General features: G+C 29.6%; 1 protein-coding gene across 15 annotated transcripts in view; it reads right to left on the reverse strand.

The window, feature by feature from the left end:
* Positions 1–19,592, reverse strand: part of Gug (arginine-glutamic acid dipeptide repeats grunge) — a 220,262-nt gene that overhangs the window by 132,216 nt on the left and 68,454 nt on the right. For 13 of the 15 annotated variants that reach the window (XM_075378096.1, XM_075378179.1, XM_075378201.1 and 10 more), the window contains 2 exons: positions 13,693–14,195; positions 4,214–4,360 (listed from right to left, as the gene is read on the reverse strand). In XM_075378096.1, coding sequence (XP_075234211.1) covers positions 4,214–4,360; positions 13,693–14,195 — 650 coding nt within the window. The remainder of the gene's footprint in view (positions 1–4,213; positions 4,361–13,692; positions 14,196–19,592) is intronic. The other 2 variants (XM_075378212.1, XM_075378223.1) reach the window with 2 other exon arrangements.

Here is a 19,592-nt window from a genome sequence, read left to right on the forward strand (position 1 = left end):
CAATAATTTCATGCACCTCAATAAATATATGCAAAAGCATATTAAAGTTCTTATACTAAAATAAAAAAAGATGTGATAAACTCACGCGTGTCCACCTGCAAGCACTCACACATACACACTTATTAATGAAACATAAACAGTAAAGAACAATCAGAATTCAATATTTCAACCGACAATAAATCATGTTTTGGATGGCATTCAATACTAATATAGAAATATTCAAAAAGTTAGTGAAGCTACACTATCAGATGTTAAAAAGACTATATAAGATAACTTTATTACCGACATGCAACCATAACATAAAAAAGTCGAGGTAAAAAAAAATACAGCATATAGCATTAACCATGTATTAATTGAAAAATGTACCCACAGCACAATTACTAGGCAAGGAACTAGTTATACCATACAGTAGAAGAGAATTAGCATTAAAGCAAAAACAAAGACACTTAGTGATGAGATACTGGAGAAGGGGCATTTATCACTCAGTGGTCATTATTGAAATAATCACAGTGAACACCAGAAGAGAAGTCAAATTTAAACAAGGTAAAGAATATTTTCTTAAGAAAATTTTCTGTTATAAAAACAAAATAACCAATAGAACACAAAATTTAGCAGCATGTTGCTGGGTGATCTGCTAGTATTGGCGCTTATTCATTTCACTTCCTTTGTTATCCTCTCACCAGGCATTTAGCCTGTTTAGTAAAGATTTAATTAACTATTTAGTAACTAAAAATAAAAAGGCTTCATCCATAATGAATAATATAAAACAGACGCTATGCAAGAGATTTTTTTAATGGCATAACACCAAATCAACAATCACAATCTGAAAACAAATTGATAAAGAGTGAACGATATTAATCATTCTCTAAGACACAGCTTTATAATATTCTATTAAGTATTACATGGTTTGATAAAAAAAAATGCAGAATTTTAGTTTTTCTCAACAAATTTTTACTTATTCATCAATATTGTGATTTTATCACCTTCAAAGAACTCCCCCTTCAGATATAATATATTTGTGACAGGGCTTTTTTCAATCTTTGAAGCACTTCTGAATGCAATTTTCAGAATGGCATTTAGCTCTTTCAGCAATTTTGTCTTTAACTTTTCAATCTTGACAAAATGTCATCCTTTCATGATTCTTTTCAGCTTGGAGAATATGGAAAAGCGAATACGGCCATGTTTGGCGAATACAGAGGCTGAGACATAATAACAGTGTTGTTTTTGGCCAAAAATTCACAAACAAGCAGTGAAATATAAGCAGGTGCATAATCATGGTGCAACTGCCATGAATTCTTTCTCCACAAATGCAGGCATTTTCTTCGAATTGCTTCAACCAAACGGTGTAGAACTTCCAGCTAGTATTTACTCCTTATTGACTGCATGACCTGGTGACAGAATGATACACTAAATCGTTGAAATCAAAGAATAAAGGGATCAGAACCTTCACATGTTGTATTCATTCATTAAGAGAGTGAAAATGTTGAAAAATATTATAAATATCAATACTGTCCAGTAAATACTTGGTAAAAATAAATAATAATGAAAGTACTGCTGTGTAAACTTATTTTATGATGTATCCTTTTATATCAGATAAGATCAACGGTTGATTCCTACATGCTAATCAATAATATCCCACATTACCTGTAAGAAAATTAATCTAACCATTTTAACTTTATGAACCCAGAAATGGTTGACATCACATGGTCTATTAAAAAAATGTATGAATTGTGTACAGTGAACATGTAATTAATTTTTTCTATATTTACAAAATACACACACACAGCCACACCACAGAAAAACCATGATATAAAGCAAAACATTGGACGAAGAGTTATTTAAATTCCCGAGATAAGTAACAACTGCTAATACATTTTTTTAAAAATCATTTATATTTTCAATATTATGACCACTGAAATGTTCTACAAATATCTTTCACAAGGAAGAAAAAATGACTGAAATACAAGTGAAAAAAACCAGATACTTGGCAGTAATCAAACCTGAAACCAAGACCTATAGCCAGCATACTATACTAACAACCAAGCTAACTGACTGGCCTAATATCCTGTTTAGCCTTAACTTAACACTTTTTTTTAATTTTAACAAAAAAGTGTAGTATGTTTTACATACCTAACCTGAAATTAAGCAATTCATTGTCTATATTTTATACCATCCATGAATATTGTTACACATATTTTTGTTTCACATCAACATTACTGGACATAAAATAATTTGTCTAACTTATCCTTGATTTAAATGTTTAACTTTATAAAATACAATTTGCTTAAAACTCAAAAGAGGAATTGTAATACCAGAGTAAACTTTTTAAAAGCAGCCTAAATTACAGTTGTAATGTTTTCTTTAATATAAATAAATTAGTTTTTTATGTATTCATAATTTTTTTTTTTTTAAATTAGAAACAATCACAAACAATGCAAGCAAGATAAAACATATTATATTTCAGTGTACTTAAACAATTTCTTCCATATGAAAATGCAAAATGGCAAATTTTCCACTTCTAATTAAAGAAGTGATATTATTTATCCAACTGAAATTCTTTCCTGCATGTAACAAACACAAAATTGACAAAAATTTGATGACCAGCCATGTTTTTTTTCATATCATATTATTAAAAGAAATTAAACTTCCTAATGTATATTTCGAGTAAAAATGGAAATGTCATTTTGATTTGAACACAAAAATATAAAATATTAGAAAACTATATTGGTTAAAAAAAAAAAAAAAAAAAAAAAAAAAAAAAAAAAAAAAAAAAAAAAACAGTAATGGTATCAAATATTATTTTATCTATTTTTGTGAGTCATGAATTTTTGAGGAGTTGTTTATGTTCTATTCCAAAATAGTAGGTGCAATCAACTCAACATGAATATTTGCCCATGTTGATGTTTCAAGATACAGTTCAGTAATCCTTATGGAATTATGTTAAGGGGTACATTCATTCTTACGGGTCTAAGCAGCAATTTCACTAAAGGTGAAGTTACCTCCTAAAGTATTACAATTTTTCTTTTAATTTTTTTTTTTAGATTTGAATAGCATTATGGTATCTTTAAGAATTGTGAATAGAAATCAACCAAGAGGATAGCTTCCTGAGCAATGAGAGTTGCAGATTCATTGAGAGAAAAGAATAGTTGTACTTCCATTATTCATCAAAATAATTCTGTACTGATTTCTTTTAACGTCAATTTCTTCCATGAAAAAGTCAAATAATTCTTTACTCCTAATTTAAGAGATGATGCTATCCCTTTGTAATTCTTTCCTGCAGGTAAAATTAGTCATTTTTTTATAATTTAAAATGATAAAATCTGATATAAACTAGAAAAGGAGGATACTTATCAGCCTGCTACAAAAATCATGTTCATCACTAAGTATCTTCAATTTCATTAATATCCAAAATATACAAACTTCCTGCTTAATTGGCTAAAACCTGATTTTATTCTGATTTTCCAATGTTTAAATCAGTAATGACAATCCTGAAGAACTTCAAAAATACAAAAGGAGAAAATAAACATTAACACTGCCATTAATACTTAATAAAATCTTCAAATATTCTAACAGATCTTGCATGGAAAATCTACTTGAAATACTCATTAAATAAGTAATCACACAATTTCATTCTAGAGTCTTCACTAATAAAGTTAAACCCTACAGCAATATCATACTGAAAACCTACCTAAATCAACAAAAAATTGACACTAAAAACTATAATATGAGAGAAAAATCTCTTTCCACGGTCTATTCATTAATAAAATTAAATTCTGTAAACAGATTTATTAATTTTAGAAGAATTTAAAACAAGGAAAAACATTTTTATATAATATTCTTACTCAATGGGCTGGGCATTTTGTCAAAGTTTTGGATTTTCTCAACACCATTTGCAAATCATGACAAAATACTACAATAAGAATAAGCATTTATCTATGAACAACTATCAAGCATGACGCAAGTATTTTCAGCTAATTATTTAGCCTTATTCAATCAATCCTCATATTAAAAAAATACAATATTTATTTAGTAAATTTTTTAGTTCTAAAACTTCAGAATGAAATCCTTTCATTTCTTTACTGCTTTTAATACCTTTCCTAATTTTTCAAACAATACACAAGAGAAAGTACATTTATGCTACAATCAAGTACATTTTCGTAAATGGTAACAAGTCACATACAATACAGAAGAAAAACACAGATGCATTATGTACCCTTTTCTTAGCTTTATCGCTAGGAGAGTTTGAACACGTGCTAGAAGTTCCAGGAGATTTGCAGCCTCCAGATCCAGTCTTTTTCTCCAGTTCATCAGGCGTATTAGTCCCACTTCTTTTGGGACGGCCACCATTTCCTTTGGGAGGCTACAGAATAAATAATATCTTAGAGCCAGAATACAGAATATAAGTTTACTAAAATTATTTCCCTACATGTATAAAATTGGTGGCTGGTAACACAATTTAGGAAAAGTAACCCAAAACATGTATGGAAAAATGAAGACGAAAAAATGAATTGGCTACATTCACATACAACTGTACTGACAAATAATCATAAAACGCAAATATTTATGGAAGTTTTATAACTGAATTTTTTTTAAAAGAAAAAATTAGGTTATTTATAATTTTCTTTACCATTTTAGGCTATAGATTTTAAGGTAGCAACACAACTTCCATAAGTATTTAACTTAACAACTATTAAACAGCTTTAGGTGTTTTAGATAACAATAATTTTCAAATTAATTTTCACTACTGACTGATTTTTACAACAAAATAATATTCTATTAAACCTTTTCCTTCTAAATTTTCCAAGCAAAGATTAGAATATCTTAATTTACACATCAGCATTCCATTCATATAATCAGCTAGATTAATAAGCAAAGAAAAGCAAAGCTGTTACTCAGTTACAGACAAACCAATGATATATAATGCAAAAACAGAATTTTTTTTAGATATTCAATAAATTTTATAGCAATTGCAACATCAACACAGAGAAAGTTAAATTAAAATACAAACACTGATACAAATTGTCACAATTTTAATGAACAAAATTAAATATAAATAGCACACTATCATAATTTATATGATAAACTAGTCGAAACGAACAAATTCAAAATTATGTAACTAAAAGGATGCAGGTTAAATAACACTCATAACATTATTCAAACACTTTCTATCAAAAAAATAAATTTTATAAGCAAACATAAATAGAAAAACCAGTACACATTTTAATGAGTAGATTGATAATCTGGAAGAAGAGTAAATGCTTAATCTCCTTACTGTAAATATATTTACGTTTAATGTAAATATTATGTACCAAAATAAGTTAATTTGATGTTACATAAAATCAAATACCAAATTAGAAGATTAAATTAACATTTTTTAAAAATGTAATAGCAGCTCATCAACATTCAAGACCTAAATTTAAATTTGAATGCATCTTAGAATTACACATATAATCCTGAAATAAACACCCTCGAAGAAGGGACTAAAATCTGAAATAAACTAATTTAGCAAAAATTAAACAGGAAGAAACTTATCTAATTAAATGCTATGCATTAAGTCAGACCATTACTACTCCCCCACATTAGAAAATTATATTAAAATGTATATTTATATACATATTTATATATATGTATTTATTATTATATGTAATATAATATTTACCCCAACCATATATCTATCAATTTAACATTTCTATAGACTTTATTTTGGCAAAATACCAATAAATCTGACACTATTAATTTCCCACAGAATTTTCAATCCATTCCAGGCATACATTCAACTGAAAACACAATTAAAATCTTTAAAAAGTTACAGCATATGTTTTAATAATTGCAACCACTCTGTACAAGACAAGGATAATGTAGAAATACAACACAGGTGTTTTACAGAATTGGTTTAAAAAATTCTAGAGAAGGTTAATTAATTACACCCTAAAAACTACAAAGGAAACATAGCCATAAAAGCCCAATTAAAAGTAACAATACTTTCACTTGGATTTAAAACAAGAATCAGTATCACAGCCTATCTGTTAAAAAAACAGTGAATACCGATGGAGCTAATGCACTTCAACTATCTGGTGAATTAAAATCTTTTATATCATAGAGAGACAATTTCTTAGAAATAATGAATCAATAAAACGAAATCCACAAGTCCAACATGTATTGATAATAAAAAAAAAATTCACACCATGAATTGGAAAACAAAGCCAGGTCTTCCCTACAATAAGTGAAGTGGTGAGAAGACATATATATCACAAAGCACAGTACACCTCAAACCAAACCTATATATTCTTAGTAGATTTATATTCACTTTAACACCAAGCAATCAAATGAAATTAAAATCTTTAAATACAGTCAACCTCTGCAAAACAGAACCTCTTAAAAATGGTTGTTACCTTCTCAAAATATATGGTTCCCCAAATTTATTTTAATAAAACTGAATCTCTTTAAAACAGAAAACTACATAATACAGAAATGGAAATAAATATGGATTTTACTTCTATTTCATGTGTTAAATTTTTCCCATAAGTTAGAAACGAAATAAAATACAAAACAGACTGTAAAAAAGTGATTAAAAAATAGAATATACACAAACCATGATATGTAAAATAATAAATGAAGTAGATGACTAATTGTTGTTTAACACAAAATATACAGTCACATTTATGACTCCAATTTCTGGCCTATAAGCCAATGGTCATTAACAAAGAATGGTATTGAATAACAACTTATGCAAACAATCTATTATGTGCTATATTTTGTTAACAAGTTAATATTTTCTTACAATTTCTATACATAAAAATTGAGAATAATTTTATTCAGTGTAGTGAACATTGTGATTGAAAGCACTAATAGTTTTCATTTTGTAGTGAGCATTTATTGTTTTTCTAGTTTTACATTTTGATTGTTCAATATTCATTTACAGTTTAAATTTGAGCCTTTATTTTTGGTTTAATTTATCGCTCTAAATACTGTCATCTATTTTAGTTTTAATTGCAATTCTCTTTTTTCAAACTTTGCTTGCAATTACGCAGAGAAAAAATACTTTATATTTAAGAGAAAATTATAGATAAATTTCATTTCTAAAACAAACATGAAAGAATTTTGTGAAAATTTTGAATGAGGAAAACATATATTTACAACATAAAAAATAAGATAAATCAAGGTAGGATGGTTGAAGGGTGAAATGAATGCTAAGAATGAATGAAATGTCTTAAGAATGAAAAGTATATAGGAGGCAAACAATCCAAAAAAATACCAACTATTTTTGGTTTGGTGACAGATAAATCTTAGAAGTCTCACTATTTCAGAAATGATGTTCATTTACTGCTGAAATGGCATGCAAGTAAGAAGGGTTGGATGATGTTTAACTTAATGTAAAATTGGCTGTCTAATTTAAATGGAAAAATGGGGTTAGTGAAAGTAGAAAGATTCTACTGATTTTTAGACAATACATCATGTCACCCTCAAGGAAATTATTCTAATATAAAACTTGTGTTCTTTTCTTTAAACACAGCTAGTGTAACTCAGCCAATGGAACAGAGGGGTTATTAAATCTTCAAAATTAATTACAGGCAACACATCTTACAGTTCATATTATTAATATAAATTCGTGTTATTCCGTTAAAAAATAGACAAATAAAATTACTGTTCTGGATATACTAACATGGCTCTCCCCTTTACACAAACTAAAAGTAACCGTGTTAAAAATTGCATTTAAAGAAGCTGGTTTCTGCATGGAAACTGATATGTTTCTGATGTTTGTATAACAGTATTACATGAAGCTGAAATTTTATTGCAAGAAAGTGGTGAAACATCAGTCCATGCTGAAGACTATGTGATAAGTATGTGAACAATTGACAATGAATGATTTAGTAAATAAAGAAGGATTTCAGTTTATTGATGAAATAATTTTGTTTGAAATTAGCATGGATAACAAAAGTTGTAAGATATCGGTTTGTGCTGAAGAATACATGACTATTGACAATGATTTAGTAATCTAAGATGGATTTAAGTTTGTCAAAATTATTTTGCTTGAAACTGGTAAGAATAATGAAAGAGAAGAAGAAGGAGGAGATAATATAGAAAACAAAATTAAGAGTTTTGGTGAAGAAACAGAATTAAGAGTTTTTGGAGTATGCACATATGGCTGGAAGAATTCACTATTCATATAAACAGCTATGATTTGTAACAGAATATGTTGTTACCTGCTAAAAATATTATTGAAAATGAAAGTTCCAAGAGTAAGTTATTAATGAAAAATTTTAGAACATTATTTTATTTTAGAATGAATGTTAGTTCATGTTGTGTTTTAGGCTAAGTGTATTTCTTATTTTTTAACTGTAACTTTAAAGTAAAATATAACTAACTTGAAGATAGAAATAAATATTTTATATTTGTGAAACACCTGTGAATGAAAATTGTTCTCAATACCAATCTGATAAGTAGAAATTTATACAGTAAACAGTAAAAAACATGTATTCTCTAAAAATAACCTATTTCAGTTTTACAATTTTTAATAACTAGCAAATAATGTAGTTATATGCAGTATAAGTTTATGGAATATTCTGAACATATATTGTTATCTAATGTCATTTTATATTCCTATAATTCATTCCACAAGACCTCTATACAAATTTTTAATAAAACTGCAAGACGAAAATATCTTCAAAATTGATTTCTTACTTGGTCCCATTAGATTCCATTCTGGAGAGGTTTTACTGTATTTTATCATTATGAAGTGGTTAAGACTTAACAATATAGTATCCATTAATTTTTAAAAATATAAGGATTACACATTATGAATCAATCTATTATAACTTTAGATTTTAATATTAGAACTTATATCATCTTCATGTCCTCTCTTAAGAAAATGCACGGCTCCAAACACTGTATATGCATATATCTGCAGATTTTCTTTTATGTATTCAATTGTTTTCCTTTTAAGGAAAATTTCCCTTGGGAAATAAAAAAGTATGCTGGAACCATTTTAATATTAGTGCTGGTCAAAAAGTAGTGCATTAAGTTATAATACTGTAGGATAAAGGAGTACCATAACTCTGGTTTTTTTCTCTGATATTTTAACTTTTTTCTTAGATTTTTAAGATTCAAGATATTGCCATCAATTCACAATTTTTCCCTTAGGTAAATGTCACATTGCACAATACCATCAATACAAAAACGTCACATTTCCACATTTTCATTTTTTTTACGTTTTAGTAAATCTTTTCTTAAAAGTTATAAAAGTAGCACTTTCGTTTCCATATTTAATACATAAACCCAGTTTTAATTGTCTATTATTTTAATGAAGTTTTATCATTAGCACAATTCAAAATTTCTTAACCACGACTGTCAACAAGTTAGGCTGTCTTTCTGATCCTACATTAGATGTTATTATGGACAAATTTTGCAGTTACCTGAAGCATTTTTAATTTTTTGATTTCATGATGTGATCATGTGAATATTTTACACTTTTCAGCTATTTCCTAACTGTCAAAACAACTATCAGAATGTGCAACATTAGCACCATCATCATCATATGACACTCAAAATTGTTAAGAGGCATCTTATGATAATGAATGTATTTAAATTGCTTAAAACATTCACAAAAATGCAAATGACTTAAACAGCAATTACTATAAACTTGTTTCATCATTTCATGGCTATCTGAAAACATACCAAGTTTTAAACAAAAGTGAATGTTGATTCACTGCTTATGAATATCAACCATTTTGAAAACCATAAACCACTATATACATATATATATAGTATTGTAAATCCCAGATAAATTGAAGATAATTTTGGGCTTTTGGATAAAGAATGAAATCAAGTGTGAAAGTAGAGTTTAAATTAATACAGTGATTGTTGTGATAACTTCATTTATTTCAGTGATAATGTAGGAATAACAACAGAAAACTTACATTCACCTACTTATATTCACTATACTTATATTCACCCTATATAAGTATATGTAATAAACATCCTCGGAGTATAGCCATTGCAACAACTCCTTAAACCAATCCTGCTGTTGTTAAACTTGAATTGTATTTTAGTATTACACTTTCTTTTTATGGTTTATGTATGTAGTATTTTAAAAATAAGTGTTAAGTAAAATTCTTTGTTACACATCATTTTACAAAAAATACAAACAATGATAAAACAATATTTAAGTATAAGATTAATGAGAAACTTAGGCTTGAGGTTAGTTATTGGAAGAAAATGAACTTTTTTAAATTCTCTTGTTCATAATGTGCTATACAATTATGTCACGTATGTAGGTCTGAATTAGAGAACCAGATAGCCACAAAAACAAATTGAATGGATACTTATAGAAAACCTTTTTTGCACTTCATTAGTACAATTAAGTCAAAATTTTTATTTTACATCAGAATATACCAGTAAGTCAGTTTTCCTACCCATAACATTTTATTATGAAACACCATAAAAACTGAGACAGAAATATTTTCTCAATTGCGCTAGTGCCAAACTAAATAAATCCCTTATTCAGATTGTCTTATTCATTTGTAAACACTGAAATTGGGAAGTATATTTGCCTTCACATTCAGCTTACAATAAAAATATTACTTAAGAAATAACTCTGTGTGTGTGTGTGTGTGTGTGTGTGTGTGCATGCGCACATGTGTTACATACCCATACAATTAAATAACATTATTATTATTATTATTACTACACACACAGAAATGCATATACTCATACACAGGGAAAGAGAGAGAAACTCACACATGGCAGCAACCAAATAAAACATCATAAAAATTAATGAAACTGTCAGTGACAATTTCCTATTAAGAATTTGGAAGATGGCAAACATAGTGCACATGGTTAAGGAGATAACAAATTTTGCATGATCAATAGAACATGAACAATCTGAACCAGATTAGTCACTTAAAACGTGAAAAGAAGCAGAAATAGATTCGGATACAAATTTTAACAGCCATCATAAAACAGCTGCCAGTGGAACTGCCTTTGCAGGAGATTTTTTTATGATAGGATAAGGACTATCCAGTATGGTCCAGAAACAGAGATAATCTAAGCATTGGAAAAGTTCCATATCAAAAAGAATAAGAAAAGGAAAATGAGTAAGTCAAAAATGAAAGGTGATATTTTTTATATAACAATGACAATGGTTGAATGGGCGCATAGGATCAGACATTAACCAACATTGTTACTTTGTGATTCTGGGTTAAGCTGAAAGAATAAGCGAGGAAGAAGACTTGATCTGTGGAAGAACAACGATTGGATTCTATATCACAACACTGCAGCCTATAGTGCACTTACTGCAAAGCAGTGTCTGGCTGATTACCCACCGGGTTGGTCTAGTGGTTAACACGTCTTCCCAAATCAGCTGATTTGGAAGTCGAGAGTTACAGCGTTCAAGTCCTAGTAAAGCCAGTTATTTTTACACGGATTTGAATACTAGATCGTGGATACCAGTGTTCTTTGGTGGTTGGGTTTCAATTAACCACACATGTCAGGAATGGTCGAACTGAGAATGTACAAGACTACACTTCATTTACACTCATACATATCATCCTCAATCATCCTCTGAAGAATTATCTAAACGGTAGTTACCGGGGCTAAACAGGAAAAAGAAAGAAAGAAAGTGTCTGGCTGATAAGACCCCCAGCAGCGTTGGACTACCCACTTTACTTCCTTGACTTACCTTCCTGAGACTTCTACTTTTTTACAAAGTTGAAATCTATATTGTAGAGACACCCATATTCAGACAGTGGTAAAGAGGAAAACGCTATAGCTAGTGAAGCAGAAAACAACTGATGTCTTGTTTCCAACAATAGAAAATTTGTAAGTAACAATGTACACATACAGAGGAGTGTATGAAAGGATCAGCAAGTAGTCGTACAATTGTAAAAATAATACATTTTTGCATCCTTCTTATTTAATAACCACATCTAATAAGTATGTATAATACTATAATTATTCATTCCTTTATTTAACTTTAAATCATACATTATTACAACATTTATTTATAACTTACTTTAATATGATAATTTAGAAAAATTTGAAAATTTAAATTTAAATTCAGAATATAATCAACCACTTAAGTTCCAAAAGCTCAACTTATACACTAGATGTGTGGTACTTAAACAACTGCTACAATAACCAGACTAGCATAATGCAACAAACTGCTGCAATAACAAGATTAGCATAATGCAACAAACAACAGATCAACAGATTAGTCGTGAAGGATGTTATTTCAGTGCACCACTAATTAGGCAAAACTATTCCTCAACACTGATATGATACTTAAAGATTTCTGGAACATTTGTGCAGATATTAATTACATTTTATTAGTTTTTTTACAAAGAAATCAGACCTACGTAAGTAATACGTAGGTCTCTTGTTCCTTTACAATATTCAGAATATTTAAGAAACTTCTTATAGGAAGAGGTCTTTACTATGCATATGATAAATATGCATAAATTAATTTTTATGAACTACATAAATGTTGCGATTTATAGATGTTAGGTATCAAAATCTGGAGATGCCTCACTTCTACTTCATTGTCAATATTAATTACTATTAATGTATACACCAATATTGTAATAAAATTAATTTTATTGAATGAATGTAGTCAGTCATTCTATAGAATGAATACAAAAACCAATAACTTTCACAGACAACTTAATGTATCTGTTATATATTTAAAGAATTTTATGAGCGAGTAAAAGACAAATCTTTCAAGTTTGGAATGCAATAAAGTAACAAATCTTATCCTAAATTATGTGTATAGAATTGCACAGATGTGGAAACATTCTATTAATTACACAATTCCAATAACAGATTTTTTTAAACTTTCATTTATGGACATGATGAGAGGGTAAGATATTATTTATATCAATATTAAAATATTAGTTAAGCATTTTTTAACATCAAGATAAAAAATACACATCATCTAAGCTCTAGCTGCTTTATTATATATTTATACAATGACTGCATTTTTTAAACTATCATAATTAACTACACGTTAGAATGTAGAGTTAAAATTAAAAGAACACCATTCCAAATAAATTCCAATATACAATCAATACCAAAAACCTAAAAATCCAGTTATTTAAAAGATATGGGATGATCCTAGTAAATTAGATCTTTTTACTAATGTCTACTTAAAAATAGAAATCCTAATCTAGAAGCCTAAACTATTAAAACAAATTTGTTTCAGAATCCATTATATAATATAAGACTTCTAAAACATTTGTAAAAAATACCATTCAAATTAAATATACTCTACCACTCATAAGTAATATAATCAAGTAATGCAAAAAATTTCTACTGAACTGTGATGACTAATGATTGGAAAAAGTGTGTTTATTCAAATAGATACGAGTACATGGAATCATTTGGGATGGTAATTTTTGACATGAGAGCACTGGTGATGCTGATGCTCAAATTAAAAAATTTATAAATTACAGGCTACCTACAGAATTCACCAACCATATCTTCTTAATACAAGGCTTAAAAACTAAAGCATCTAAATCTGAAAGGAACTCCATGTTACATGAAGGCAAACAAGTGAGGTTATATGTATACAAAGCAATAGTTCAATGGAATGCATATAAAACCACAGTAAGGCAGCAATTTCTAACTACTTACATAAAATATTTCAACAAGTGTATCATACGATAAATGAGATATGAAGTAGTAAATTTCTATACTTACTGTTTCTTTTGCTTTATTCCTAGTCCTCATTCGACCAGGAGATCCCTCAGGAGATTCAGTCTGCACAGGTCTAAATAGGTATGGTGCATCACCTCTACTATTATTGTTATTATTATTTGTATTGTTGTTGCTACTATTACTGTTATTATTGTTGTTGTTGTTATTGTTGTTGCTATTACTCCCACTGTTGCTGTTGCTGCTGCTATTGTTGCTAGAGCTGCTATTATTGCTGCTATTGCTATTGTTGCCTGTTGTAGTAGTAGTAGTACTACTACTACTACTACTACCGGTAGTGCTGTTAGTACTGTTGGTACTGCCATTGTTACTTGATGTGTTGTTATTGTTGCTGCTACTATTATTGTTGTTATTTGAGGTAGAATTACTAGTAGGAGTGATGGGAGGCAGTTCTCCATACTTCTTGTAATATGCTCGACACTCTGAACACAACAATGTTCTATCCTTTTGCTGCCAGTCTCGTGAATCTGCCACACAGTCAAAAGCCACTGAAACATTTAATTTTAATAACCTTCCTAGCATCATTTAAAGTCAAATTGTCCAATATCTTTCTAACACACCAATCCACCAGTCAGTTATACAAAAATCACTGTAGACAACTAACATTTAAACAATAAATATACATATTGAAGCAGTCTCCCCATGCATAATACAAGTAATCAACACTAACTACAGTTAACTTAAATTATAGATACTAAAGAACAAAATATTATATATATATGGGCTATTTGGGAAGTTCTCAGTCTGAGAAAACAGAAGATTTTCCAGAGTTTTTTTTCAATTTTGTCACTTTGCAATTCAATACATTTAAACAAATGACTTTGCAACTTTTTAATAAACTCAAATGATAATATCTAATATTATTTGTCCAATTCTGCAAAATAAACAATTATCTCAGTTTAAAATCATCATTTGAAGTGAATCTTCATTAAGTGATCTTTTTCTTCAGGTTTGGGAATATGAAGTAATGGCTAGTAGCAAAATCCAGCATATGTAGATGACCTTGTAACAACATGTCATGAAGTTTTAAAGTAACAACCTGAGATGTGTGTGCAGGTGCATTATCATGGTGAGAGCCTTTTTTTTTTTGGCCAGATGTGGACTATTAACTTGAATAGCACTCTTCAATTGGTCCAGTAGTGAAGTGTAATACTCCCCAGTAATGGTCCTGCCCTTTTTCAGGAAGTCTATGAGCACCACAAAACAAGTATCCAAAAAAAAAACCACAGCCATGACTTTTCTTGCAGATGGAACCATCTTTACTTTTTTAAGCATACTTTCACATGCTACCATCCAGTGTTAAAAAACTTTAAAGAAATTCAGCAGAATTACGTTTAAATAAGTCTAAACATCCTTGAGAAGTATTCAGTCAAATGTAATTTTTGTTTACTATTAACAAACTTGGCACCCATCAAGTGGAAAGCAATCATCTAAAGTGTAGTGAACACAATCTATTGAGATAAATGCCATGTCAGCAAGCCCATGTGTCTTCACTCAACAATCATTTAATACAGCATTGTGGATTTCTGTGATAATTTTGTCAGTCATGGCAGTTTTTGGGCAAACAAAATTTACATCATCTTGAATTGATGTAACGCTTACATTCAGCAGCCCACTTGTTTGCAGAGCAAGCAAGCAGCCAGTCTTCTTCTTTGTCACTTATGTGTGTTGTGTTTGTGGATTTCATACTGCACTATATATGCTTCTGACTTATTACTGATTTTTGTTTTCTTTCTTTCATATACACAGCAGTAGTTTTTTAATAAGTCAAAGTACATGATAATCCAGTCACAACTTCAGTGCAGCATCCAATAAATACCAAATTTGGAAATAAAACCATGTTTATGCCAGCTTCTAAAAGTAATGTCAATTATTTGTCCTTCATTATCTAGTATTCCATAGATTCTTATAGCTTCATAAAGTGCCACTTCAAGTGATTTTTTAACGTTTTGTTTATAAGTGTCATGATGAAAAATATTTTTATTATAAGTTTCATTTTGCATTGCTTTCATATTCATAAACATACTGAAAGTTTCTAATCCTCTGTGCCCCTTTCCCATTGATGTGAAAGTCTGAACCACTCTTTGATTTACATCAAAAGCTTTTAATTAATTCATTTTCAGTTATATAACCTGATGTGTCAAAAGTTGATTCCACACCACATGATAAAGAAGAGATTTTTGGAAAATTTACATGGAATTGTAAAAGTAAACTTGGATAGCCTATTTAAATCCACTACAGCATATACTAGCGCATCAGAATCAATATTTACTTGTGGGCAATAACTGTCATACAAAGCAAATCCCATTGTAAAATCAAATGCTATAGTAGAAGGCCCATTTATAGTAGATAGCCCATTTATAGTAGAGGCCCATTTATAGTAGATAGCCTATTTAAATCCACTACAGCATATACTAGCGCATCAGAATCAATATTTACTTGTGGGCAATAACTGTCATACAAAGCAAATCCCATTGTAAAATCATATGCTATAGTAGAAGGCCCTGGGTCTACACCATAATTTTCATTTAGAATTCCACTACTTTCATATGTACTATTACTTGTCACTGGCATAACCTTACTTTCACAGAATTCCACATTTTCTAAGTTTTCATTTGTTGCCTTTCATCTTATCCTTATATTACTTCTCTTCTTTGTTAACAAAGAAAAAACTTTTTTTTTTAATATTCTTTACTCATCCCATTGCTACTTAAAATGAAATTTTACCAACATTTACACTAAAATAATACAAAAACAAACAGCACACTAGTAACACCTAAAATAACCAAGCACAGGCACAGTAAGCTTAAAATTGCACAAAAAAAAGAATATTACACAAAATGAATATTGTAATTTTTTAATTATTTTATATTTTTGTAAAGTACACCTTAATAAGGGTGTTAAAAAAACAAGATAGTAAATAAAACAAGAATAACGTTTTTATTTGTTTTGTATAAAATTCAAAAAATAGGAAATTGATGAAAAATTCATAACATAATCTGTTACTATTATAAGCTTTAATAATTGTTCTACACATTTCTTTTGGTTTCTATTGTATTTTTCCAGTGTATAAAAGTACAATAAGTAATTCCACAAAAAGAATATTTTTCATGATTTTCAGAAAGGAATTCCTTGAAATACCTCGTACTACTGACTGAATTCATGGACTTCCATTCTATTTCTAGTTTTACCCAACACAGTTGAAACTGCTAGATGATTCAGGCCTTTCTGTTGTTCTACTTATTCTGGCTTAATTCCACCCAATAATTATTCTGTTGAATCTATTGATTTAATCTCTTTTCATACAACAATTTTTTTCAGAAGTAGAAGATTCATAAAATAATAGCATTACATTAAAAATGATGTAACATATGTTAAAAATTATAGACTAATCAGTCTTATCTACAATCTGATGAAAATCTCATTGTATATCATCACATTCAACCTGTTGTATATAATTTAAAATAAACAAACAAATATCATGTTAAAAATCTAACAATGCCAAAAGTTTTCTTGAAAGCTAATCAAGAATAAAGAAGCAGCAATCATAGGCATCAAAAATTCACGAGGTGCTGCTGACAAGACACTATGAAGGTTGCTGAAGTAGTCAGCTCAATTTCAAAACCAATCAGGCTTACACATAAATTTAATATAATTAAAGATTTTATCAAACTTAAATGCAGAGACCAATTCTTTGAACAAATCTTCCTAGTGCACTCATATTTCCTGTTAAGTCATTTTTGCTACATCTTTCAAGAATAAGTGTACAAAACAAGAATGAGTTTTTATACTTCCATGTTTGTGGGAAAATAGTACAGTACTACTGCTATAAATAGTTCCTATTTTTCCACTACTGACCTGTCAACATTTATATAACATTAACAGAACTGAAAATACAGGAGGCATTGCAGATATTCCATGATCAGGTAAGCCTACAACTAGCTGCACTTTAGAAAACAATATCTCGTTAAGTAGATATTAGTAGAGCTCATAACTGTCAACCAGAAAGGATTCTGCTAGTTTGAAATTACCTAGAACAAGTTTGCAAAATGTTTTTAAGGAACTAAAGTTGAAGTAATATCAGTCAAAATTTCTTTACGTACTTCATGAAGATGATTTTGGGAAAGGTGAGGAATTCATTAATCATTGTGAACAGATCCTCATCTCTGTAGCTTTACATCTGATGTAGCATGGTTCAAACTGAATGATTAGTAAACTTCATAATTATGTTTACTGGTCTGATGAAAATAGTTGCATAATTGTAGAAAAGAAATGTAATTATAGCTGGTGTTTATGTCTGGCATGGGTTCACAATTAAGCTCCTACAAAGGAGTTATAGGACCTAACTTCTTCAATAGAAGTATTACAGGCAATTAAAATGTTTCAGATTGTCATTCCTGAGCTATTGAATAACCCCCTTTTACTGACAATGACCATCCCTACTTTTGTCAATAAGATGGGACACCTCCTTATTAAGTCCTTGTTAGATTTATCACAATCAAACTTTTCCTGAATGGGCAGAATGTTGAGAAATAAATTAACAGCCACAATATCTGGGTAAAATTGTCAAAAGACTGTATTTTCTTAAAATTCAAATGATCTGAACTGCCTCAATCTGTCAACTGAAAACTCTGGGATTCTGCAAATTGGGACAAAGCATTTACAGTCATGGCATGATGCTGGTGGCATAAAGGGTCAGCAGAGTGCCTGAAAACTTACTATGAAACGTATTAAATATGCATTAATAAAAACTTTTCTATTCAATTTTTCTTAAGTAATTGGAAAGACTGGCTTTAAACCCACCTAGTATTAATCATGTCATTAAGTTTAAATTTGCTTGTCATTAAAAAAATTTGTTATTGTAATTAAAATTAATCATTTTGTATGAATGGTAAAAAATTAATCATAATAATGATTAATACATAATGTACATCACAGGGCCTACAACGTAATATATACATCAGGACCTTTACCAATTAAAACAAGAAGAGGAAACATTTCTGTATCAATTCAAAATTTAAAAAAAATTATTTGCTAATGCCTTGTTAAAATAGACAATCAACCATAACTTGTTGCCAATACTAAGTTTTTGATACCATGGAGGTGGCTGTAAGCCTCCAACAGCACCAAAAAATTCATTATATCAGCCAATTAATTAAGGTTTGACTTATGAAAATTTTATAGGAAACCACCATTTAGGGTAAGCAGGAAGAATGCACATTTAAACATGATTTGAACATGGTCATCTTATGGTTCAACTAAGTTGCAAATTCTGAACTGAGCATATAGTGCAATTTGCAGATGGTGAACTATGCCTTGCACTTCTATAAACCAAACCTGGGTTCTTACAGTACATACAAAGTGGCTTCCAGATTGTGTCAGATACCTATGGATGGTTGCTAGTCACTAAGCGGGTCCATTTTCATGGTGAATTTGCAGAAGTTGGGCAACTACACCCAATAGGATTTGACTTTGCCCATAGTCTCCAATGAGCCCTGTACCAGATCTGCCCCTGAAAAAAATGTGATATTCTCAGCAATGAGTCATTCTTAAAATGAGAAGATCTGACTCGTGCATCCTTTGGTTGGGAATGCTGGTTGTACTGAACTTTCTTTGGGAACTTGGAATTTCAGTAGGTGAACATGAACAGGATCTTGTTCTGCAACCCATGATAAGGTAGGTCACCTTGGTTGACCTCAACCAAGATGACAGCTGATGCTACATTCATTTCAGTAAGATATATAAGAGAATAAGGGCGGTCACGTTCAAAGATAACAGAAGTGATATAACCACAGTAAACGTGCCAGCACATCAGGTGATAGACTTCACAGGATTAAATTAAATACATGTGTATTTTTTCTTTGCTGAACACAGAGCCTGCAGAG

Source organism: Lycorma delicatula, chromosome 1 (assembly GCF_047948215.1).
Source record: "Lycorma delicatula isolate Av1 chromosome 1, ASM4794821v1, whole genome shotgun sequence".
NCBI classification, from domain to species: Eukaryota; Metazoa; Arthropoda; class Insecta; order Hemiptera; family Fulgoridae; genus Lycorma; species Lycorma delicatula.